The 26,724-nt window shown below is 41.4% G+C and overlaps 1 protein-coding gene across 1 annotated transcript; it reads left to right on the top strand.

Annotated features, from left to right (window-relative positions):
* The first annotated feature begins 6,296 nt into the window (after positions 1-6,296).
* NMUR1 (neuromedin U receptor 1) lies at positions 6,297-25,926 on the top strand. The gene is made up of 2 exons (XM_053460804.1): positions 6,297-7,254; positions 24,891-25,926. The coding sequence occupies exons 1-2, from the start codon at positions 6,336-6,338 to the stop codon at positions 25,286-25,288; spliced, it is 1,317 nt and encodes a 438-aa protein (XP_053316779.1). The 5' UTR covers positions 6,297-6,335; the 3' UTR covers positions 25,289-25,926.
* The last annotated feature ends 798 nt before the right edge of the window (positions 25,927-26,724 follow it).

Genomic DNA, 26,724 nt, shown 5'->3' with positions numbered 1-26,724 from the left:
ATGCCACAGTTTCTGGTCTGGTTAAGTTACAATCTACAAGAGCCTTTATATAGGCATAAAAAAGGCTAGATTTTTTGGCATTTGATATGTTTTTTTGTAAATAAATAGGTAAATAAAGCCGGCTCTAAAAGTGGAGGAGGCAGTTCGCAGCAACTCTGGCGCTGCAGCTTCTAAAGGTAAATGTGTGAGGCATTAAGTGTCCCTATAACAAATATCTAGTTTCTCTGCTCTCTCATCTTTTCCTTGCTATCTTTTTAAAAACGACAACACACAATCATAGGCAAGGCTAAGTTTCTAAAAAATAAAGGTTCTTTAGTCAGTCACCAATCATTGAATAGGCTGTGGTTCAGCACTGCTCACTGATGTTCCATGTACCACCATGGAGGGACCTTCATCCCAGCAAACAGAGAAAGTGTTGGGGGAGTTGCTGTCCTATGTCAGGCCTTAGGTACTACACTTTTTGAGGACAATACTGACACAAGTGTGGGAGCTGTGTATCTGGCAGAGAGGGTTGTAGCGTACGTAACGCTTCATACAATACATATATTCAAGGGGTATAACAAGACGAGAATTGACAGACTAAGACAAACCAATACATTAGGTGGAGAGAGCCCTGCTCGCAAGCTTACAATCTTGAATTTGGCAGAAAAGGTAAGAACCGGAGAGATTGCTATGTATGTGAAAGAGAAAGAGTACTAAGTATGCTAAACAGATGTGTATCTGGCAAAGAGAACAGTAGTGTAAGAAATAGCTGCATACCTGGCAGAGCAAGGATAAGAATATGAGAGATGGCTATGTATGTGACAGAGAGAGAGTAGAAATGTGAGAAATAGCTGTGTATCTGGCATAGAGAGGGTAAGAGTGTGAGAAATCACTGTTTATGTGATAGTGTATGGCAAGTAGCAGCGGATGTGAGCTGTGTAATATATATAAGAATGTGCTGTTGAGAAAATAAAATGTATGGACCACTATGAAAGCATCATTTGTCATTGAGATCTCCAAGAATATTTAGTTTGCATGATTAAAAAGATAAGAGGTTGACAGTCCTGTTCCTTCAGGAATTATTTCAGGAATTACTTTTTTGTGCAATACATTCCTATCATTCTATTCAAAAGTTTATTTAGTGAAGTAGGTGATTAACATTTAGTCACATCTATGAGAATTCAGTTGTGGATTTTGAGTTGATACATGGTGCCTACTGTTTTTTTGTTACCCCCTTTCTTTAACTTCATTTAGACATAGCTGTGAATCTAATACCTAAATAGTAAACGTATAGCTGCATATCTAACACAGTGAATCAGCTATCACTGGTTCTCTATAAAGTTAGCTGGAGTGTGAGAGATACTGTAGCTGTGTATCTTATACATAGAACTGCTTTTTGAGTGGGATGGTGAGATGGAGTTACTGTGAGTTGGGAAGCATCTAACACAATGAACAATAAAAAGAGCAAGAGAGCGATTTAAGTAAGACATGGCAGGCATTATTACGTGGAATGGAATATGGTGAATTCTAGGAAAATAAGCAAAAGCTTTTTCCTGCCAATAGCTAGAAGTGAAGCGGGATGTGGGTAGCAGTGGCACAGAAGCATTGGGTGACCACTGCAGGTTCATTGTCAGATGTCAGAGCATCGTAATTGTTAACCGCGGGCGGAGAGCCAAATGAAGCAGTGGCTGCGATGCTGGGCTGGTCTTTCGGTCCAGTACCGCCCTCTGGTGGACATCTAGAAGCCATGCAAGGCTTGGACTGCACATAAATAAATGGGAACGGGACCGGAGCAGGTTTATTCATTTGTGTTGAATAGGTCGGACAGTCAAAGTGTCTCCAGCATGCAGAGAAACTGGGAGCAGCGCATCCTATAACCACAAGACCTGGTAAGCCTACCATCAAGCAGAAATCCAATCTATACTCAATGGTAAATATAAATTACTACTTCTGAAAAAAATATTAACTTTATTAATGGGTCTCAATCACTGCCTATAAAATAATAGCATTTGGTGCTTGCATTAAGTCTCTGTGCATTCAAGTCACAAAAATGGAAATCAAATACATATTTGGTTTCTATATACTGCAGTTTTAGGGGGAAAAGTACAAGTAAACCATTTTCATCTACAAGCTGATGGAACACTAAACTTCCATACTTTGATCTCCCTTATGGAATCCAAAGGTTTAATATATTTTGGGGGTTGAGGACGAAACAGATACCTCCAGCTATGTTGAAATTATTCTGCTCTGTGTAATTATCTGTTGCAAACAATCTTTTCTAGAGTATGATAATTGTTATGTAATGTAACAAATCTGCAACAGTCCTCGATTTGGACTATTGCCAGTGTGCCTTGGCTTTCAGTTTTTGGTACGAACTATATTAATGGGGGATCAGTCTGTTATGTAGAGCTGACAGATTAGTACCAAAGTGATGTGAGCAAATTATTTGCTATATGAGTTCTAGTTCCTCATATTTAATATTTAATATTCTGGACGCTAGTTGTGTACCTTGAAGACTTACATACATATGGGCAGACTGGACCTGCTAACTAAAAGTAAGGTAACATTACATTTGAAAAGGATATATGTTTTTGGGAAAGGGGATCTATGTACAAATCTATGCTTCCTCGCACACCGCTATCACTCTTGCACACTTATCACTCTGCTTTCTTAGCTGTACACATGGGTTTTTAATAGTATTTAATATACAAAGTTATGGTTTCTTCAGAGTGCCTATACTGTATGCCTGCTATTTATACAACATACATATATTCTCCTTCAGTAATACACACAGCTGTCTGCCATCTATTCAATATGATGCAGACGCACCTATCTGTGATCATTGCAAAGTGAGAAAATCTATCAACTACATAGGACATTTCTGTGTCATTTGTGCCGTGATGTACATACCTTTCACTTCGCTCCTATTGATGATCATGGGTATCCGTCACCCATGTACAGTAATATACACACATGTCTGTCTATTCAATGCACAGCACAGTGACAGTGATCATCTCCGTTTTGTACACTGCTGTTGTCTGTGTTGTGCACACATACATGTCATCTATGTCTAGCAAATAACTATTTGTCATATTTGTCTTGCAGGGTGCCATGCATAATGCATACACCTCTTTTCTTCCTTCATAATATACATTGTTATAACTTTTCAGAGTGTTATGTACTGAGTTCACATATATCTGTTGAGAGAACAGATTAACTTATTAACACCACATCGACCACTTTCTTGTTCTCTATATGTAATGTATACTGTATTTAAGTGTCACCTCCATGTACCATAGAAAGACATAATTATTTTTTCTGCCATGTACACAAGTATTCCCCCTCTCTCTGTGTGATACAAACATCTTTTTGCATGGTGTTAGGTGTCTATGTTTAATTCTTCTATGCCTAAACCACACTGTTACCACCCCCTCTCTTAATTGTGTACATAGCTATCTTTCCATTATGTATGATATACACACAGATATCCATTGTTCTGTGTAATATGTACTTATGTTCTTTTCCATATAATGTAAACAACCATCTCTCCTTTCACTTCAATGCACAAAGCTATCTTTTAAATTCGACTATACATACACATATCCACTACATCTAAAGTATACAGATCTTTTCCTTCTAATCTGCCCACTTTGCTTAGTGTATGTATGTATGTCCTCTTACAAGGGGTTAATCAATAGCTGTGTATAGGAACAAAAATTGTGATTTTTTCAATTTAATTAAAATGTGAAGCGCCCTAAAAATAGAGGATGAACATCTCAACTGGTGTTAGATTGCTAGAATATTTCTGTTTCTTTAAATGCTATATTACAAAACATAGGGTATATTAAAATGCAATTACTCCATTAGCTGTCCCCCAGGAATGTGTCACAATAACTAATGCAAAGAAGAATGTGTAGAGTTAATAGTGATGTTCGGCTGTCTAGTATATGGAAAGCAGCAGCCTATAATAAAAAAGAAGATTCAGGAGAGAACTAAGAACATTACTTTTAGAATAGTAGTTATTTATTATCTCGCTGACAGCAATAGGTTGTGGGGATGACAGAACATAAATAACTGCTACATTACCACACCTGAAGTAGTGTCGTGGTAAACCCACAGTATACTGTGTATACAAAGCCTTGTACTACAAAGGAAGGGTGGTGGGGAGAAGCAATATTTTTTATAAGGATTCAGAGTACTGATGCCACCAAGCACAGGGGCAAAAGTACCCTTTGGTAGGGATTCCTCACACCATGGGCTAGTACGGTCAAATTGCCTAGTTTTAGTGGCCCAAATACTTTTGCCGGTAAGAAGTGGCTAACAACTCAATGCACAACCCAGAACTCATGTGTCCTACAAAACATTGGTATGAAGTGCAAAAGCATATCATTCACATAGAAGAGCCCCATAAAAGACCCAGTCCCTGTGTAAGCTGAAATTTAACATAGTGGTCCCATGTGGGGACATTAAAAACTTACTGGTGGTCCAGAGTAACATATGTAATTATATGCATTACACATAGTAATGACAGGACACATAATTATGTCAATATATAGATATGGAAAAAGGCACACCTATAATATATATATATATATATATATATATATATGATAGTCTGAACCAAATGGTGCAACACTCAGATCTGCGCCCACTGGTTATATATATATATATATATATATATATACACTGTATACAGTATATACAGTATATGCACTAATACAAAAGAAAGAAAAAATATCCAAAAGTATTCATGCAAAAATAGAAAACAATTTATTAAGCACAATAATACTAAAATATGCATGCAATCCATAAATAAATGACATACATGGCAAAGGAGCGAAAAATGCAGTAGAGATCCCCAATGTTTCGACCAAAGGTCTCTATCAAGGGTAATCTGATCTATGGAATTGTGGTTTTTAGTGTCTATAACTATGTTTACATGTAAAGACTATAAAATAATGGAGAAGGTCAATATTTTTGTCTTTTTACAGACAGCTATGTTCCCTTACTCTGTCAGTCTTGGTTTCAAAATTCAATTTTTATGAAGAACCTCAATATATGACACTACAGAGTCTATAGGATAACAATAGTAATAATAATGCAATATATAATAATACAGGTGTTAAGCAATAAGCCCTGTGAACTGCATAGATAAAGTAAGCCATTATGTTTGGTGTAGGAGAGATAGCTGTCAACATATAGAGGGCAAATATTGATATTGATAGTTGTGTACATTACATGTGTGCATTGCATATAATAAAGATTGGCCAGATAGCCTTGTGCTTAGGGGAGAGACATTATACAATCAGCCACGAAACCTATCTCCAGCAAATGCTAAAATTAAGATTTGTTTTAGCCCATATTGCAACGTTAATGGTTGTGTATGGGAAAGCACCTAAATATCACTTGATAATTATGATGATGACCTCCATGTCTGCAGAGGGAATTATTAACGTAACACACTTGACTATACCACACAGTATTGGTACTAAAAGATACATATTTCCTTCTCCATTAGTTTTCACCTTAAATCACATATCCACTTAAATATCATCCAATAACAAATGTAAATGGTCAGCTTGACAGTTTTTGTCCCAGTCTCACTCTTTCATGATAGCTGAATTGAATGATTTATTCTCTATGCCTACTTTATTACATTGCCATCATCTCACTCAATAGCTCATATCAGTAGTGCCTCCATTCATCAAATTTTGGGTAGGCACCAAAGTGGCTAGCAGAAAAAGTATGTGTGGGGGACCTTTTTTAACACACTCCTCTTCTTTACCGCTCTCCTAGTTCTTTTCTAAAACTTTCTCAATCAGTATCTCCCTTCAGTAAATCTTAAGTCCACTCCATAGTTGTACACAATTTATTTCTGGGGGAGCCAATATTAGATTGGTCAAGGGGCAGCATGTAGACAGAATATGGTACTCTTGTTAATGAATTTTCGGGTGGGGGGGAGAACTGCTGCATCTTTTGCATTCCCCTTGATCCTCTCCTGTTTGTTTTCCTTTCTGGATAGGGGTTTATTACCACACATAGGACCTAACTAGGAGACCTTCACACTGTGCATGGTCAAAAGCAGCTTAATTCTCGCACATGATTTTGAGTGTAAATAACATATGGAGGTCTGTGACACCTATGACTGCTCCTACCAAGTTCCTTTGCTGGGTCTGGTTAAGGACACCAAGAAAATAGCTTTTGCTGGAAGCAATAACCCCCTTCTCCCCTCACTAACACAACTAGTTCAAGCAGGGCTTTGAATATATTGTGTCCTTTTTCCTAGTGTATTGGTGACAGACTATTGCTTATCCTCACAGGTGTTTCAGTTTCACTTCAATAGAAAGAGAGCAATGTCTGTGTTCAAAACCAACTACTCGAGCTTGGAGCTTCATCAGCACTACAGAGATCTTCCCCACAGCCTTGACAATGACAGCAACTACAACCAGAGCCACTTAAATCATGATATGGAATTTTGCAATGTTAACCCTGTGGATTGTAACCTGACACTGGAGGAGCTATTGGTTAAGTACCTAGGGCCACGTAGGTCCAACTATTCCATCCCGATCTGTGTGGTGTACCTGCTTATCTTTGCAATTGGTGCAGTTGGGAATATTCTGACCTGTATTGTGATTATCAAGCACAAGATCATGAGAACTCCTACCAATTACTACCTGTTCAGCCTTGCTATTTCCGACTTGCTAGTCCTACTCCTTGGGATGCCTTTGGAGCTTTATGAACTATGGAACAATTATCCATTTCTTTTTGGAAAGGGAGGCTGTTCTTTCAAGACATTGCTATTTGAAACAGTCTGCTTTGCATCCATCTTGAATGTGACTGCTCTCAGTGTGGAAAGATATATTGCTGTAGTGCATCCCCTGCGGGCAAAGTATGTGGTGACCAGAAACCATGCCAAGAAAGTCATCATTTCAGTGTGGGTTCTATCAGTTCTTTGCTCTATTCCTAACACCAGCCTTAGTGGTATCATTCATCTGCATGTACGGGGCCTTGGCGTAGTGCCTGGTTCTGCCATCTGCACCGTGGTGAGACCTCGTTGGATTTACAACTTTATCATTCAGATTACAACCATCTTTTTCTTCTTCCTGCCAATGTCTACCATCAGTGTCCTTTACCTGCTCATTGGCCTTCAACTCAAGAAAGAGAAAATGCTGCAGGTTTTGGAGGCTAAATCTAGGGGGGATGGAGATAGTTACCAAAATGTGCGACTGCAGCAGGAGAAGAGTCGGAGGAGACAGGTGACTAAGATGCTGTGTAAGTTGTAGATTTATAAGGCTTTTGAGATTTAAAGATAAATAGCCATCGGTTTAGTTGATGTTCGTAGCAAAGCTTTTACTGAGGTGATAAAATGATTGGTGCTTAAGATTCCAGTATTTGGATTTTGTATGTAGTCACAGTATAAACCCCCATAGCCTCATGTGTCACCTTTTCATATCTGCCACTATAGCAGGAACACAAACTCTGGACCATCACAATTCATTTAAATGTATTTAAATTAGCTCAACACATATAATGAAATTCAGAAAACCTGTCAAGGGTTAGCGGTAGGTCAGGTCTAGCAGGGGATGTAGCAGAACTAGATTTTCCCCTAGGCTGCTCTCATTTCAGTACGTATTGTGTGTTTTTACCTGCAGTTCCAGATATAGTCACTAGGATGTCTAATTTTACCAGTCCATAGGCAAGTGAAAATCAGAGATATTTTAAATATTTTAACGATTCACTTTCTTCACTTAATAGGTCACTTGTCATTAATTTTGATATTCCATTTATTCAAGATGGGACCTGAAAAATAAGTGAAAATGAATACTCATATTATTTTTAGATTATTTAGAATTAGTTTTATATTTTTCATGGATGTTATAGCCCACATGTTTGTAATTGTTTCATGTGTTTTATTTATTTTTATTTGCTACTAAAATCTATAATGGTTGTGACTGGATTTGCCTTTGTTTTTTTCCACATTTTGTGTTTTAACACTAGTTATCCCAGACAGGTCCAAGAACTAGTGATGGATCAGTTCCATGGGGCTAGTGTGCAGATCTGTTATCGTTTTGAGGGTAACTGCAATTATTTTTGCTATTGTGAAAGTGTCCTCATCCTCAATAAGGTTGGAGGCTACTTCCCGAAACCATTTTATATCAAGTATATCACTTTGTTCAATAATAATTAGGGTTGCCTAGTGGCTTGGCTGCTTTTTAAAAAGGTCAAGCAAGTTGCTGGTTGCAGTTAGTTGACCACCTGGTCTCCCTTGAATCATAGGGGATTCCTCATTGTGACACAAAATGATGCTTTTAGGATCTAACTCTGGCCCGGTTACGGTACAAACATTTCCCTTGGACGTTCCCGACGCTATTGCTCAGGGTCCCGACGACGGATCAAGACGTTTTTTAGAACATTACATCCTTGGAACTTGCAGTTACGAGTTCAGGACCAAAGGATTTGTTGACAATCAATTAAGAAACATACCATAACATCTGTCTGGAGAATATAAGTCACTGGAAAGATAAAACACTGTGATGGACCACTGGAAGATCCCCAACACAACCTCGAAAACCTTCTGTGGGTAGATAAATCAGAATTGAGTAAGAAGTGTCCTTGAGTTAATATAATATGAACCAGGTGATCTTAGCGGGACTTCCCTGGCTGTCGCTGCCGCCTTCCTCATAGCTAAAACCAGATATAAGATGGGTAGCTGCTTCTTGTAGTAAAGGTGCTCCTTTACTACAAAAAAGGCCTCCAAAAGAACTGTAGTGTCAGTCAGCATGCAAGAGAACACACTTTATTCAGACAGGGCATAGTTTCTATAGCCACTTTACGAATGGAAGGGGAAATTGGCATACACAGGAAACACAAAATGATAACATAATTAACACATAACACAATGGCACTAGACTAATCCCATCACATTTGCAACAATGGCGAACAGAGATAGAGGGATTTGGTAAGTAACACTCAAATGTAGACTAGACGGTGAGTCATGCTTATACAAATGGATACAAGGTGGTGAAAATACAAAATGTTACAATTTAACCCCTGCAAGTCAATATAATATTGCAGTTTCAATAATTTCCATAAAGTGGGAATCAATCACCTATTACAGATGGTTTTCACCATCCAGGAGTATTGGCATACAATGTTTGGTCCCCAGATCCTGCAGTGCTCCCATGGACAAATAGAGGAATGCTTATCAAACAGCTGATTCTAGCTCTTGCCACTGGCAGAGGGGGATGGACCTCGATAACTTGTAAACAACCCCTCAGTCGGAAAGGGCTTTCTAGACTTTGGTCTAGTCACAATCTTGAACTCTGAAAATGACCTCTTATGATGAGCTTTGAGGAAGCAAACTCAATCATGGAAAGGTCCCGGTTCTCAGGAAGGGGTATAAACTCCATTGTCTCTTGTAATTGGTGGGTGGTTTGTTCGTCACAGAAGCAAGGATGAGTAGATATAGTGGATGTCATCGCAGCAGCTAGCCAGAAGGTGGTGCTAAATTTGACAATTGAAATGTTGGCCCCTCTGAGCTGGTGACTGGCATTTGGGTTAGGAGGAGGAATGGCTGACTTAGTTGGGTATGATGGTCTTTAGATCTCACCTGAGGTCAAAGGTCAACAGTAGCCGAAATATTCCTGTTATTGTTTTGCCGCTTAGTGCGGTGTGTTTATTTTAGGTGTTACGTGGGAAGGGGTGGCACCTTGGCTTTGCCCCAGTCATTGATTAGGGCACTAAACTAGTGCTCAAAAAGGTCACAGAAGCCTGGTGGGGGTTGAGTTTTTATTAAAGGGAACAATAATGTCATTTTTGACATGACTCTTCCTTTCTTGTCTTCCATGAAATGAGATTGTGTGTACAAAAGTTTGGCAGCTGCACCAAACTGAGAAACAAATCCCCATTCACAGAATCTGTATCTCTCTTGCCTGTTATTCCGCTGTATTATTAGTAAAATTCTTGTGTGGATTTCTATGTGTTGACTGCATGGGCAACGTTATTAGGTGTGGGCAGGGAAGGGCTGGCAACTCAGCTCATGGGAAAAGCCCAAACAAATAGCCTGGTTGTTGAAATTATACTTGGCAGGATGTGCAAAGGGAACAGACATTATGCAGCCAGGATGCAAGTTTTGCATTGATTTACTGGTGGCATTCTGGGGAAAATGTTACTCCACTGCTTCTTTTGCTATCCTGTGGGTATGGGTTGGTAGGTTTCCCTACTGTTTTTACTCCAGTTGTCTAGTATTCTATACAGTTGTCTTATTGTTACATTTATATTACCTCTCCATGAGTGCCTTTATCCATAATTATTTTTACACTGCGTACATGTTCAAGTAAATTAATACTGTCCGTAATTAGCCTTTTGGTAGGGCAAGGCTAAGCCCTGCGCCATTTTTTTTACAAGAGAATTCTCTCCTGTAGTTACATTATCTCACTAAGTCTTCTGTTTAAACTAAAAGATTCTGAACACTTTTTCAGAGTAGGCTTCATAAAGTAAATCAGGAATGTGGGAGGTATAATACTGTTGAGTGCACCCACAGTAAATAGTTATCCTCCTTAATATCTGCTCTGTTTCATCCCTTAAGGAATGCAGCTTTGACGACCCTCGTATAAATGCTTTACTTTCCTGACATGTCCCATTCTATAAACAAGCCAGTACAACTTTGCACAACAAATAAAAAAGGACAGTTGGAAACTACACAGTTAATCCAGTTTAAAACTATTTTAGCGTTTGTATTGCTCGTTTAACTTTATTTTAACTAGACAATATATATATAATTGCTTTGCAGCCACAAAAAGTTAAATTGAAGCGACATATGCATTTTTGTTTAGAGCACTGTAGCACATTTAATGTTTAAGAGAACTAGGGTAATATTCTGATCTCCACTTAGCAACTAAGAGTTCCAATAAATAAGACTGTGTCTGCTATGGCCCCTAATACCTAATACCTGGGAACACTCGCACAACAACACGCCCCGCTCCCCGCCCTTTTCCTTTTCAAATGGGGGTGTTTCCTGTGATGTCAGCGGGAACCCCCCCCCAGTGGGCAGTCCTGGCTGCATCCCGCAAGGGAAGGCTCCAGATAGCCAGAGCTAAGAAGTTCCCAGGTATGCTAATAACCACATTACAATCTTTTACATACACTTGTGGACATGCAAGTGTCTTCTAGTTGGGCTCATAACAAAAACCGTAAGAGAATGGTCAGTACTGATATCAACACAGGGTACCTATCATCAAGGCTGGAGGAACTTTTAAAATGTGATTGAACGTTATGCTCCTGTTATTAACACCCATACCCACCCTTTACACCATATGCTAACATCCCCACACCATATAGTAAATTGGGCACATCCAGACTAACACTATACACTCAGGGGCATAACTAGAAACCTCAGGGCCCCGGTGCGAGAATCTGTTAAGGGGCCCCCCCACCCCCAACCCATCTATCCATTTCTCACAATCTACCCTTTCCCTCCCTACCCCCCTTCTCACAATTTACCCTCTCCCTCCCACCCCCTTCTCACAATCTACCCTCTCCCTCCCTACCCCCCCCTTTCTCACGATCTACCCTCTCCCTCCCTATCCCCCCTTCTCACAATCTACCCTCTCCCTCCCTACCCCCTTCTCACAATCTACCCTCTCCCTCCCTACCCCCTTCTCACAATTTACCCTCTCCCTCCCTACCCCCCCTTCTCACAATCTACCCACTTCCTCCCTACCCCCCCTTTGTAGGTCACTTACCGTCAACTCCTGTGTTGGGAGCATGAGGCGTTTGTCTCGGGTGCCGGCGCTTCACTGCTGAGCGTCGGCATATGACATCATATGCCGGCCCTCAGCGTGAAGCGCCGGCACCCGAGACAAACGCCTCACGCTCCCAACACTGCACTCTCGGCAGCGCTGAGGCAGGCGGCGGCAGCAGAGGCATCCTGGATTTCTGTCAGTCAGGGGGGCCCAAGAGTTGCCGAGCGGTCGTTTTCAGCAACCGCTCGGCACCCCTTGGGCCCCCCTGACTGGCAGAACTCCAGGGCCCGGTCGCAGTCGCGACCCCTGCGACCCTGGTAGTTCCGCCACTGTATACACTAGCTTGCATGAAGCCTATCTCCAGAGCAGCTCAAATGCAGTGCACAATTTTGAACAAATAACATTAAAATATAAGGAGATCTTCAGCAGTTTTATTAGCTGAAACAGATTAAAGCTAAGTGTAAAAACGCAAACCCAGCAAAACTGCCCACTCTCTGTGGCTCTGCCCTTTTTTGGAAGAACTCTGAGAGGCCAGAATAGTGAAGACAGATTCACAGAAAAATAGAAGCATTTCTGCATCTCACTTTCTCCGTGAATCTATCTGTTTTCTGGTCTCTTTGAAGTGCTCTGGGAGGCCTGGTTTACAGAGAAGCAGACAATGAAAGGAGACACAGAGAGTAACAGAAGAAGACAGAAGAAAGAAGACAGAAGAACAAGAAAAGGCAAGAGAAGAAGAGGAGCTGCACGAAAGGAGACGGCGGAGAAGGTAGGGAGACATTAAGAGATAGGGAATTTCCAGGACATTTGGGAACTCTGTGTGCCAGTGTGGTAACTTCTCACCCCGTACACTGCTGGATATAACTCACAAGATGTTTTAATTAATCCATTACAAAAGTAGTTGGGAGTTATGAGCTTTCCTGCTTTAGAAAACAATTTTAAATGTAAATGAAAGCTTTGCAACTAAATGTTATAATTTAGTTGAGAGCTGCTTTGGATCAACATTGACCTGGATATGTTAGATAAATGTATTATTAGTAAAAGTGAAGGGGAATTCCTACATTCCTCTGTGTCTATGGTAAATCATCAAACTGAGTATACACATACATTCTAAAGCTGGGTACTGAGATAGAAGAGATCCAGATTGGGTGCCACCTTCTGGCCCAGGAGGTAAAGCCAAGCAGCCCCATTGCCCCCTGATTAACTCATCTATGCACTGGCACACATTTACACACACTCTCACATTTACACAAACATGCTTACACATACTTACATTTACACTCTCATTCATATACAAACAAACTTATACATACAGCCTCACTCTAACATACATACAATTGTCATATTTAGAGTTATAAAAGAGAACAGATGTCAAGATGACGCCTGCCAAGCATTATTGTTTCATGCATCGTATTTTTATGCCTGTGCACACTTGAGCAGCATGTTTGATCAGAAGGGCTAGGTAATAATGTGTTGTTCATTTCTAAGCTTCTTTTTACAAGCGATTTCCATTCCTTATGGCGTATGAACTATGGCATACTGTATCCTTATGAAATGTTTATTATCTGTTGAATAAAGGCATTGTATGTCTGATCTCACTGCAATAAATATTAAGTGAAATATCTCCCTGGGGGGATTAGGGCGAGAAGGATAAGGACTCTCATTCTGTTATTGTATTCTGTAACAAGTAGCAACATCACTCTACGAATTAGATCCCACAGAAGTTCTAAAGAAAATCTATATAAACCAAACAGAAGGTGACATTGAGTGCTAATTGGAAGGGTTATAGGTAGTGTGACAGGACGCCCTGTACCCCGACTGGGTACTCCCGCCAAACATTTCTTCCTCCTCCCGGTACACCAACAATTAACCCCTTCAGCGCGAGACAGTACCAGTGTTGTAGAGAGAAGGGGGGACATCGCTGTGGCTAGCCGAAGCTTAACTACATAGTGTGGCTATTGTCCTGAAAATAAAGGCTCATAGCAGCCCACCCCAAGCATCAGACAGCATTCATGTTGAGGTGAAAACAGGACTCAGTTTATCTGGAAACACAGGGGTATTTAAACAGTACAAGGGGGTAATTTAAACACAATAGACGCAGTAAGCCACACAAAGTGGCTGGATATCAGATCCAGGTACACATACTGGCCATGGAGGTCTCTGTCCTGTAAGTCTTGACCCGATGGAGAGTAACACCACACACATAAGCCCCCTCCCAAAATGCAGGCACCCTCAAGTCTGTCCAAGCTCCAAAGTCTTTAGAGTCTCTGGTACTTTGAGAAATGTGGCAATCCATACCAGGGCCCATAGTCTGTAGGAAGGAGGCTGGCGCTCAGTCCACTCCAGGAGCCCATGGCACGGAGGCCTCCATGACATTTCTCCCCCTTTGCAAGGAGACTAACCCAGACGGTTTGAATCCGAAGTTAGCCAGTCCATCCAATCCCAACTGATCCCTAGCTCTGGTGCTCCCACTGTCACTGGGGATATTGGCCGACTGTGCCATCTTCTGGGCCCTCTGTCAGCCGCTAGGGAGGGAGGACAGTTTTTTCTGCCGCTGGAAAGACTGCCTGCATCCCCTCCCTGGTGCTCCCACTGTCGCTGGGGGGATGGGCTGGCTGTGCCATCTTCCGGGCCCTCTGTCAGCAGCTCGGGAGGGAGGACAATATCCTCAGCTCCCTGAATTGGGATCTGCCGCTGGGGAGGGAGAACAGGTTCCTCTGCTCCCGGACTTGTGAGCTGCCGCTGGGAGAATGGCTGGCTGCGCCATCTCCCGGGTACTCACTAAGCTGCTGGTGAGCGATGCCGCCTGTACCCCCTCCCTTGTGCTCCTGCAGCCGTTGGGGAGATAGGCCGGCTGCACCATCTCCCGGGCACTCACCCACCTGCTGGGGAGTGATGTCGCCTGCATCCCCTCTCTGGGGCTCCTGCTCTGAAGCCAGCTCTTCTGCTGCAATCACTGTAAGGATCACCTCCACCGGAGGGTTGGTCCAGTACTGGGACAAGCTCCGTCGAGCCTCGAGATATGCTCCCGATGGGTACAGCAGCTCTGCGTAGCTCACTCCTATTCTCTTTCCTAGAGATAGATCCCGGAGGTGGTGTGAAATGTCCCTCAGACTAGGAAGCAATTCCACCTCTGCCACCAATGTGACGGGAGGTCCTGTACCCCGACTGGGTACACCTGCCAAATGTTGCTTCCTTCCCGAGACTTCGGCGATTAACCCTGTCAGTGCTATAAAGAACTAGCAGTACAGAGAGGAAGCGGGACTTTGTCGGAATGGAGCCGTGCTGGTGCTGTAGTTGACCGAAATCTAGCTGATGCAGCACATGTACTGTCCTGACAAGGACAGTAAGTGATTACAGCAGCCCACCCCAAGCATCACACAGAACTCATGTTGAGGTAAAAAACAAAGAACACTTATGAAAACACAGTTTTATATCCAAACTCTATCAGATTAGGATCTTCTGTAATCCCATCACCACAAACAATACCCCACCCAGAGAGCCCAAAGCCACAATCAGCCCACCAAGCACAGCAATGCCCATAAAACCATAAATCACAGTTTTCATCCCAAGGTGCTCCCTCTCCCAACCACCCCTCGTCTGAGCCCCACCACAAGTGGTATATTTGTGCAAAAGAGTGCTCTGGTGGGGCAAGGGGCATCCAAGATATTTAGGGTTAAAAGTCCTCTGCAGCCCTGGTTCCGTCACAGGTAGAATAGAAAAATAGGATTTTTTAAAATAATTTTTATAAAATAAACATATATAACCATGTTTACAGATTAAAATATGATATTTACCGGTATATTAGAAAAAAAAGAAAATGAAATATGAAATTAATCTTCTCTAAAACGTACAATAGATATTACATGTAACAGATGAAATTTTGTGGCATAACAGAAATAATGTTATGCTGCTTAATACAATATTGTAGGACAAGTTATATTTACATAGGTTATACAGAAGTTGAAGATAAATAGTGGAATTTATCCACTCCAGTCTTGTTTTATGGATCCATATAATTACAAACATATTAACACTGACTGTTTTAACCAATACTATTTATTGTCTTCAATTATCCAAGTACCATAGTGCAAGAATACACATTTAGAAACATAATACAGAGGCAATATAAACAAATGGATGTCTGTCACACTGAGAGGTAGCTGAATTAATCAATTCCAAACATATAGCGAGCATAGGAGATTGGTTCATCCCCATTGCAGCAGAGGGGCTCGGTAACTGGGATCATGGATGAAATCAATGTCAGGGGAAATGGAAAAATGTCTAATGGTTATGGGCTTTTTATTTTAATACAATTCTGATTGTGAAAAGCTCACTAGGCATATAGGAAACCTGAGCATAATAGTATTAAGCTGTCTAAGGAATCTTTCTGTCTTTCCTGAAATTAAGAACATTACAATTACCCATATTAAATAATGCTTTTAGACTGAATCCTATGATACATGGCACATGCACTTAGGCTTCTAATGTCTACATAGAAAAATCCATCTCCTAATGAATGGTTCCTGGGTTACGGTGAATAAACACAGGGCATATCTGACTCAGTTAATGGATGTATCAATATGTCAATGGGACTTCTTCCTGCAATGTCTGTTTGCCTGGCAGTGCTCTTATTAACAGTGAATACAAATGGCCTCACTATGTTCCTATCCTATACCTTCCAGCTGTGATGAATCCACATGCAGCAAAGGAAATTGCTAGACTTTTTGTAACACTTTCACTATCCTTGCTTCACATGGTGTTTGTTTATATGTATTGTCTACTGTTCAAATATTTTCCAAAGGATCCAATATCCATTGTAGAGTCAAAAAACAGTGTACTAAGCAAAGCAAGCCTTTTGGTCAAGCTAACTAAACTGTACAGTAGGGTGACCACATGTCCTGAATTGCACTGGGACTTTATGTCCCGGGTCCCAGGCAGCCTCAATCTGGGACTATGCAGTGAAGGAGGTCTCAGCCAATCAGGAGAGACTTCTCAACTCTACTGACTTGAGTCCCTCCTTCACATAGAGCTGAGCATAACCTGCAGCCAGCATCAGGTAAGAAACCTGCTGCGTGTATGACATGTGTTTTGGTAAATTTGGGGATTCGTACGAAGCCCTGAAAACGAGGCCAGACACCCCCACACACAATTTTGTGGGCCATTTAACTTATGCTCTCTCACACTCTCTCATTCTTGTTCACACTCTCACTCATACTCTCTAAATGTTTCCCTACATTCTCTGCCGACCACTTCCGCTTATACTGACCACTTTGCATCTTCGCTCTGCTCTCTGCTACCTTTATCCGCATCTCTGCGGATTCCACCAAAATTACGTCTCCCTGTTCCTCCAAAGATGCGGAGAGCAGAGAGAAGGTAAGGGCTCTGTGTGGGTCAGTCAAGTTCTTGCACACCTTCACTGGAAGTAAGGGCCTAGCTCAACCCATGAATAACACCACCATTCCATTATCCCTCCCCCATCACACAATGCAGTCAGACAGGTAATGCTCTCCTGGCATCCCCCAAGCACAAACTCGTCCATCAGACTGCCACACAGAGCATCGTGATTCACCACTCCTCAGAACACGTTTCCACTGCTTCAAACTACAGTGACGGCATGCTTTACACCACTCGAGCCAACGCTTGGCATTGTACTTGGGGATGTGAGGTTTGCATGCAGCTGTTCGGCCATGGAAACCCTTTCCATGAAGCTCCTACCACAGTTTTTGTGCTGATAATTAATGCCAGTGGAAGTTTGGAACTCTTCAGGTATGGAGTCAGCAAAGCGTTGGCGACTTTTACTTAGCACTCGGTGTCCCTGCTCTGTGACTTTACCTCGTCTTTCGTTTTGTGCCTGAGTTGCTGTTGTTCCTAACAGCTTCTACTTTCCAATAATAACACTTACCATTTACAGTGGAATATCGAGCAGGGATGAAATTTCATGAAGTGACTTATTGCAAAGGTGGCTTCCTATCACAGTACCACATTCACTGAACTCTTCAGAATGACCCATCTTTTTCACAAATGAAAATGCAGATCACATGGCTAGGTGCTTGAATTTATAGAGCTGTGGCAGTGGGTCTGATTGAAACACCTGAATTCAATAATACTTTTGCCCAGGACTTTTGCAGGGCCGGATTGACTTTAAAATAGGCCCAGTCAGGACCGGACTGACTGGGCATATGCGGCCTCGACGGCCGCATTAACGCAGGGCCCCTTAAGCCCGCCGCAACTGCGACCGGGTCTGCCACTCTAAGGGGCCGGGAAGCCCCCACCTGGGCCGGCCTTGCGGGTGTGCGGCCGCACAGGGTTTAAATTAAAACATTGGGTTTTTGTTTTTTTACTTTATTTAACATCCTCCATGTTAAATAAAGTTTCTTTATTTAACATGGAGGAAGTTAAATAAAGTTTTTTTTAAAAAAAACCCCGATGTTTTAATTTAAGCCTCGGGCAACAAGGTAAGTAGGATGAGGGAGGGGGGTGCAGTGAGAAGGGGCAGAGGGGGGTTAGATAGTGAGAAAGGGGGAGAGGGGATAGTTAGAGGGGGTACATTTTGAGAAGTGGGGAAGGGGGTACATAGTGAAAAGGGGGAACAGTGAGAAGGGGCAGATAAGATGGGGAGAGGGGGTAGTGTGAATGCGTATGAGAATGAATGAATAAATGTATGGATGAATTGTGTGAATGCGTATGACAATTAATGAATTCATGTGTGGATGAATTGCTTGAATGATTTGTGAGACTGCATTAATGAATATGTTAATGATTTGTGTGAAAGAGTGAGTAAATACAAAGATGGTACATAAAGGGTGGGCTTTAACAAAAAATAAATAAATAAAAATGGGCTGCTCAGTCTTAAATGCCCGGGCCTATTTTTTGTCCCAGTCCGGGCCTGCTTTTGCCCATATAGTGTATACAGTATATATGCCTGTGTGTGTGATCTCCTCCACTCCATGTCCCATAAACCAGGGAGATGGGTTGCAGGGTACAGGGAGTTAGATAGAAGCAATTACACCAATTGTTTATATTGCTTATATATATTATATGCCTGTGTGTGTAATTTATTCTGCTTCATAGTGTGTCCCTGAATGGCAGAAATAAAATGTGGTCACTTTATGCATTGAAGTATATTGTCTCTCCCCTTTATTTATTTTCATTTGTTCATCTAAATCCACTGGAATTCTGTCATGCGTTTTCCATGGCTTTGATTTGTTCAGTCTGTCTGGAATTAATCTAACACTACACTTCACTGCATTGTAGTTTAAAAGAGGATAGGATTACAGACCTTCTAGCAGACATTACATGGCTGGGTTTTTACAATGTGATGTGCCTCATACATTAAACATATTTAGAGAAAGATTTGTCAGGCTGTTCAGTCACATCAGCTAGTGAGGAGATCATCTCTTCATGAAAATTTGTCATACAAATCCAGTGACCTGCCATTGTTACTGATTGATAGATTCTTCTGGGGATTATATGACCCTGCAGTGCATCCAGGTGATGTTTGTATCCTACTCATTGAGGTTCTGGGCTGTCTCACATTGACAGTTCGTGGCTGTTCATTTACTTTTATCCATTTTTTTTAAAATCTGATTTTGACCTTATTAGGAAATATGCATTGTGCTGCGGGACCTTGAAAAATATCCCTACAGGTCTCTGAAATAATAAATTGTTAACTGGGGAGAAATGTTCCTGAGGAACAGAAACACCTTCCTTTAAGATAAGAAGAGAGCGGATTCAGGCTGCTGTGGACTGAAAATCCTAGCATGCGCAACAAACTATTACTAGTTTTAGAAACAGAGAATCTTTTCTTACTCTCTTTGAGAAAAAGAGCGTATTCTTCTAGACAGGGGCGTAACTAGAAACCTCAGGGCCCCGGTGCGAGAATCTGTTAAGGCCCCCCCACCCACCTCCTTCTCACTATCTACCCTCTCCCTACCCCCCTTCTCACTATCTACCCTCTCCCTCCCTACCCCCTTCTCATTATCTACCCTCTCCCCTCCCTAACCCCCCTTCTCACAATCTACCCTCTCCCTTCATACCCCCCTTCTCACGATCTACCCTCTCCCTCCCTACCCCCCTTCTCACGATCTACCCTCTCCTTCCCTACCCCCTTCTCACAATCTATCCTCTCCCCCCATACCCCCCTTCTCACGATCTATCCTCTCCCCCCCTTCTCACATTCTATCCTCTCCCTCCCTACCCCCTTTTGTAGGTCACTTACCTGTGGTGGGGGCGCGAGGCCTCTGTCTCGTTGCGCACGGCTTCACTGATGAGCGCCGGCATATGACGTCAGATGCCGGCGCTCAGCGTGAAGCGCTGGCACCCGCTCACGCTCCCAACACTGCAGCCTGGGCAGTGCTGAGGCCGGCGGCTGCAGCGGCGGCAGGGAGCAGAAGAGTCCTGGAATTCTGTCAGTCAGGGGGGCCCAACAGGTGCCGAGCGGTCGTTTTCAGCAACCGCTCGGCCCCCCCTGGGCCCCCCTGACTGGCAGAACGCCAGGGCCCGGTCGCAGTCGCGACCCCGGTAGTGCCGCCACTGCTTCTAGATAAATTAAACAGAGTGGAAAGTCAAAAATCCACATACACAAATTTAAGTGTGAGGTTTTTAGTTTTTTTTGTTCTAGCCATATATGTTCTAACCGTATATCTTAAATGTTGAAAATAAATGCAGTCATGTTATAAAGCTATCACAAATCCAGGGAGTAGGGCATTCCTAACATTGATCCAAATAAGAGAAACAATATTTTAGCTGCCCTCTAGGACCAGTGGACTAGTAAGTGGGGACATCTTCAATGGATGGACTTAAAGTGGTTCCCTCGCATAGACTTCTAGATGTTAGTTATTGGAGTTAACCAGGCATTTATGTGTAACTTTTCATTCAAATGTACATGACCTCAAACTGTTGTTACATCATTAGCTTTCTTAAATAAACAGTACGTAGAGGGGGGAGGTATTGCTAGGGTACAACCACTACCTTGATTGATATGATTTTAACATTTAGGGTCACCTTTTTATGTTTTTGACTTGCAGGTCAAACAGCTACCAGTAATACAAACACAGTAACATCATCAACATCCTGACTGAACCATTTCTGTGTTGCTTTTATGGGTCTAACGTAGAACCTTTTGATGAATTATTGGTCTATATGGCTATGCTTTTTCTCCTGGCTAAATGCTGCATATCCCACATTTTAAGGTGTATTTACTAAGGTTTATAAAATTCACACAATTAGCAAAGGCCTGGTACAATTTACCTATGGCAAATGTCACATTTTATTATAAAGTTTCATGTGAACTGTAAAATAAAAAGATCAGATAAACATTTCCCAATGAACAGCATCCAGCATTTAAAGAACAGAAAAAATGATGATAAAAAATAATCCATTGTCAACAATCATATTTAGTTACTTTTACAGTTTTATATTTTTTGAGTATTTGATCTATTGGATGAGCTTTTCCATATGGGAGACTTTAGAGATCTTTGAGACATCCTAATTATTTGCACATTAAAAATAAATTTGTTTACCGGTAGTAGCTTTGATGGTGTCTTTTTCTTTTGTATGTCTAACAGTCATGGAGTGGCCCATGGAATAAGTTTCACCCCAAAAGCTCTTACATGGTGAAAATACTTCACTTTCTTTCTATAGTTGCTATACTATTTAAGTAATAGTGGAGTGGAAGTAAGGGGGCAAGGATAAGCAAACACGAACATACATAAAACACTTTTTCTTAAATGGTTGTCTATTAGAACATTTCTACTGGTCTTCCTCTCAGGGTTAGACTTAGCACGTTTAGCACCTGAGGCAAGCTACTGCAAAATCTCATGCATAATACTCACTTTTCCTGCTTTTTTTGAACACTTAGAGAGTAGCAGATATTATACACAAATACGAAATACTATGAACTTTATATATATTTTCCTGAAAATGTACCAGAATTTGACAGTATATCTCCTGAGATATCATCTTTTATTACTAGTGTCAGACTAAAAATCATTTTGTACAGATTTTGAGCTATTTTCTATTATAAAACAGTTCTAGTTGCATTTTAGCAATTTTTATGTGTACTAGTTCCGTTATCTTAGCCAAATCTACTAGACAAATCTACTAGACAAACAGCCTGACCGCTTATCATACTGCCTAGTTTTAAACAGTAGAATGATTCCCTTATAACCTGTCAATAAATACTATGGGACACGGTGCCTAGTAAGCTCTTCAGACAGGTTAGTTTTACCCTACTGATGATGTGTTGTCGCAATAAAGACAAATTGCCCCTTCAACCCCTTGCCCCCCCACAGTAACTAACATACACACTGGGACACCTATTTACACACAGAGCCGGCCTTAGGCGTTGTGGCGCCCTGTGCGGACTACTCCTCTGGCGCCCCCCCTCACTACCCCCCTCTCTGCCCCTTCAAACTACCCGCCCTCTCTGCCCCTTCAAACTACCCCCCCTCAAACTACCCCTCCCCTCTACCCCTTCAAACTACCCCCCCTCTGCCCCTTCAAACTACCCCCCCCTCTGCCCCTTCAAACTACCCCCCCTCTGCCCCTTCAAACCACCCCCCCCTCTGTCCCTTCAAACTACCCCCCCTCTGCCCCTTCAAACTACCCCCCTCTCTGCCCCTTCAAACTACCCCCCCTCAAACTACCCCTCCCCTCTGCCCCTTCAAACTACCCCCCCCTCTGCCCCTTCAAACTACCCCCCCCTCTGCCCCTTCAAACTACCCCCCCCTCTGCCCCTTCAAACTACCCCCCCCTCTGCCCCTTCAAACTACCCCCCCTCTGCCCCTTCAAACTACCCCCCCTCTGCCCCTTCAAACTACCCCCCCCCCACTTACCTTGTTGCCGGAGTCCTGCGGTAAGAGCGGGAGGCATCCGTCTTCTCGCTCTGCCGGCATTTCATGTTGTATAGTCCGGCGCTCAACATGAGATGCTGGCACCGCGACGGAGTCACGGAGAGTAAGGGGCGCCGAGCGGTTGCCGAGAACTTCACGAGCAACCGCTCGGCGCCCCTGACCGGGACTTAGATTAAAGCATCGTTTTTTTTTTTTAAACTTTATTTAACATCAATGATGTTAAATAAAGTTTTAAAAAAAAAACAAAAAAAAAAACGATGCTTTAATCTAAGTCCCGGTCAGGCGCCCCTGCAACCATGGCGCCCTGTGCGGTCGCACAGGTCGCACACCCCTGAGGCCGGCCCTGTTTACACATACTCTCACACTTACACAGACTTATACACACGCAAACATACACAGTCACACTAACACATACATACACACACATTAACACATACATGCTCTCACGCTTAACACACACTTACACACTCATGCTAATACATACACGCTCATTCATGCTTACATGGAAACACATATACACATTAACTTACACACGCATGCTTACACACATGCTTACACACTTATATATCAATTTCATAAAATAAATAGGCCACAGTGCTTACTAGTCAAGCTAGCCAATGAATAGAATAATATTCAAGCAAATATGCTGTGGGATAGCACTCATGGGAAATGTACTTAAAAAATATATAAGGCTGTTTTAGTGAGAAAGCAAGTAAATAATTAAAGCAGAGCTTTTTACATTCTATTGGGAATAAACAACTACATAACTCAGTTGGTTGTGATCTACAATTAAATGAATGTTAACACATTTGAGGGCCACAGAATACAAATATGTGTTTTTGTTGTGTACCCTTAGGGCAAACAAAAAATGCTGTAGCATAGAACTAGGCTGGCCTTTAAAAAAACACACATTTTTTTAATTTAGGTTTTTTTCTAGGGGAGGTTGTCAATTTACAAAAAATAATACCATGGTCATTAACTGATACTAGAACAAAACAAACATGTTAAAAATTAAATTCTGGAACAGGACTTTTTTCTACTTACTTAAAAATAGATTTTCCCTTGAGATGCCTGATGAATTTATATGACTTTGACTCCATTCATGTACAAGCTTTGAAGACTATAGACAACTGTCTCATCTCTTGGCATTGATCAATCCATTTGGTGTTTCTTCTCTTTTTAGCATGGTACAGGCATATCCATCATCCATTTGATGAATGTTCGACTAGTTGAACATAGTTAAAAAACAGATTTAAATTGATTGCTTCTCCTTTTGTAACATTATCAATAGATGGTAGACTTAAAATGAATCCATTTTCAGCTATAGCTGTGAAGTTTGTTGGGAAATTACCTTGTTATTTAATGTTGCATATTGTCTGTAAAAAGTAAGAACTTAAGTAAGAAATATCTTACAAACCGATGTAGTTAAGGCTAACTATGATATTTGTTTGTCACATACCTACACAGCCACAAGTAATCCACAACAATTATTTCATTATAGTGATTCATTGATGGGGCATCCAAAGGTTTATACAATGCTCTTAGTGAAAATCTTTACTTGTCAGAAGGTAGAAATATTTAGAAATAGGTCACCTTTATACAAGCAGGGATTTCTACAGCATTATATTATTGAGAAAAGCACCAACTGGAACACAAGGAAGTTATTAAAAAGGAGGAGACTGTGTGCCCTTGAGAAATTACTCATTTTCCCTGAAAACAAAAGACTGGAGTACAGAACTCTAAGGCAGACACAAACCCAGATAACATCCAGGCACTAGGCAGTAACAGCACTTAATTTCATCACAATGTTAATGAATATCACGTATTTCTCTCAGTAAGGTAGTACAATGTACTTGCGTGTATGTTGTGTGTGTTTCTATTTGCCTGTGATTCCACTTAATAGTCTAGGTTGAGATTTCTAAATTAAGATTTAACTGGGAAAATTAAAAAAAAAACTGAAAGAGACCAGTAACACCTGTAACCGAAACATAAGAATGGTTTCTATTGATCGCACAAAATCTCTGACATTTTTTATTTAATTTTTCTGCTATTGCAGTCTACTGGAGGCTAAATTTATCCCAGGTAATGGAGTCTAAAGTGAAGTCATGTGCTAACTGAAGATGTGTAGGTTTTGGTTGCAATTTTATAATCCTCTGTACGCCTGTTGTAACTGATAGGTTCAGATTCATTCCCTGTTTAAAACAATGTATGTCTGTGATTGTCTGTACAAAGCTGCTCCAGAGTGTCTTTAAACAACCAGAACTTTTGATAAGGTCACTGCTTGCTCTGATTTCTTTCTTTTTGTCTGCAGTTATCTTGGTGGTGGTGTTTGGGATCTGTTGGGCCCCTTTCCATACAGAGCGGCTTATGTGGAGCTTCATTGAAAACTGGACAGAGGAAATGCACCAGATGTTTTCTTTTGTGCATGTGATCTCTGGGATCTTGTTCTACCTTAGTTCAGCGGTTAACCCCATCCTGTACAACCTGCTGTCTACACGTTTCCGTGAGATGTTCAAAGAAGTTATGTGTCGTGGTAGAACGAAGAGGCTGGGTTCTAGAAGGTCTTCTCCCAGCGTCACGCGTGTAACTACACGAAGCACAGTGTGTGAGCATATCCCTGGGAATGGGACGCCCTTCTCAGATGTCGATGATTTTGAGGTTTATCTGGAGTGTTATAACATGGCAAAAAATGAGTCATCTTTTTCCTGATATGTGAGTCTATTTCCACTTTCTAGCAGTGCCATTTTGCTGCACCTGGGAACATTCTCCGTATCATTGCGTATTTATAATTTCAACTTTGTCCTCTCTTTCCTGACCTGTGATTTACACAATCTGGCTTAATGACAACATCTCAACATCAAATTCCGTATTTGCTTGACGGGACTTCAAAAAGTGCTGAACGACCACTGTTTAACAACCATGTGCCAGAGCCAGTAGGCTAGTGCAAGAATGTTTCAATTCTCTGCTGCAAAATCCAGCAACATTTTCCAAAGTTATGCCAAAAAGACTATCGCTGTCTGCTATTGAATGTGCTAAAGACTACCTTCCTAGAGAATTAAAAGGGTACCAGTGAAAAAGCAACATTGTCCATCTACATAACCGAAGATTGTAGGATCACTTTAAAGACACTCGTACCTGATTGGGGATGCTATATATATACAGAGAGAGGGAGGGGTGAGGGAGCAGAGGCTATGGAAGACAGAGATATACAATTGCTCTAAATTTCTTTTCCTGGAACAATACAGTACAGTACTTTTCCTAGCTGTACAATGTCAGGAGAAGAAGAGGCCAGGTTACACATTCCTGAAGAAAGATAAAAAAAAGAGTTTAATAAACATTTAATAAACTGTGCATTGTGGCCTCTCAAACAACCAGTAGCAAAAATGATATCTCAGTCAGAAGTAGTCTTTTTAACGTCAACATTTTTGCTTGTTTGCTGTCCTTGTGGTCGTACATTGTTTAATTGCTAGGAAAATATTAGAACTGGCACCTGCATTTAACTAGTTGAATGCAGGAAGCGTTCCACATGCTTCTGTTGCTCTAAAAACTATCCTTCACGCTTAAATAAACTAACTGCAATCTAAAATGACACCTAGGATTACCAAGACCAGATATATGAGGAGTGTTCCTGAGCACTGAAAATGTTTTCAGTCAGGTGTAAGTTCAATTTGTACATATGAAGCAGCATGTGGAACATTTTACAATGCAGTTTTTATTTCCGAGATACAACTTTGCAAAAAATCTTCTGACTTATCATTCCGGTATAAAACATTACTATTTGACAAGACAAAATGTTAGGGCATTTTCAGAGAAACATTATGTCCCTATTAGACTTGTGCATTTGGTATAGATTTTCTGAAAACGGGAAGGGGCCCCAATAAAACAAACAAAAACAAAGCAGAGGGATCTGATCCATCTGCATTATTCTGGCCTCTTGGAGTAACCTGAACAGAAAAAGCCCTCCCAATTTCATCCAAACCGGGAGAGCAGGAAACAAAATTTGTTGTCCAAAAACAACAAAAAAAGTAGTCAAAATAGTTTTGGGTCCATTTGCACAAGTCTCGTCCATATGTTCTTTAGCAATCTTGTTTTAGGGCAACTATCATGAAGTACTTTTTTGACTTTTATAAGTATAACTTGAGCAA

This window comes from Spea bombifrons, chromosome 3, assembly GCF_027358695.1.
Source record: "Spea bombifrons isolate aSpeBom1 chromosome 3, aSpeBom1.2.pri, whole genome shotgun sequence".
Lineage (NCBI taxonomy): Eukaryota > Metazoa > Chordata > Amphibia > Anura > Pelobatidae > Spea > Spea bombifrons.
This window is presented reverse-complemented; position numbering and strand designations above follow the sequence as displayed.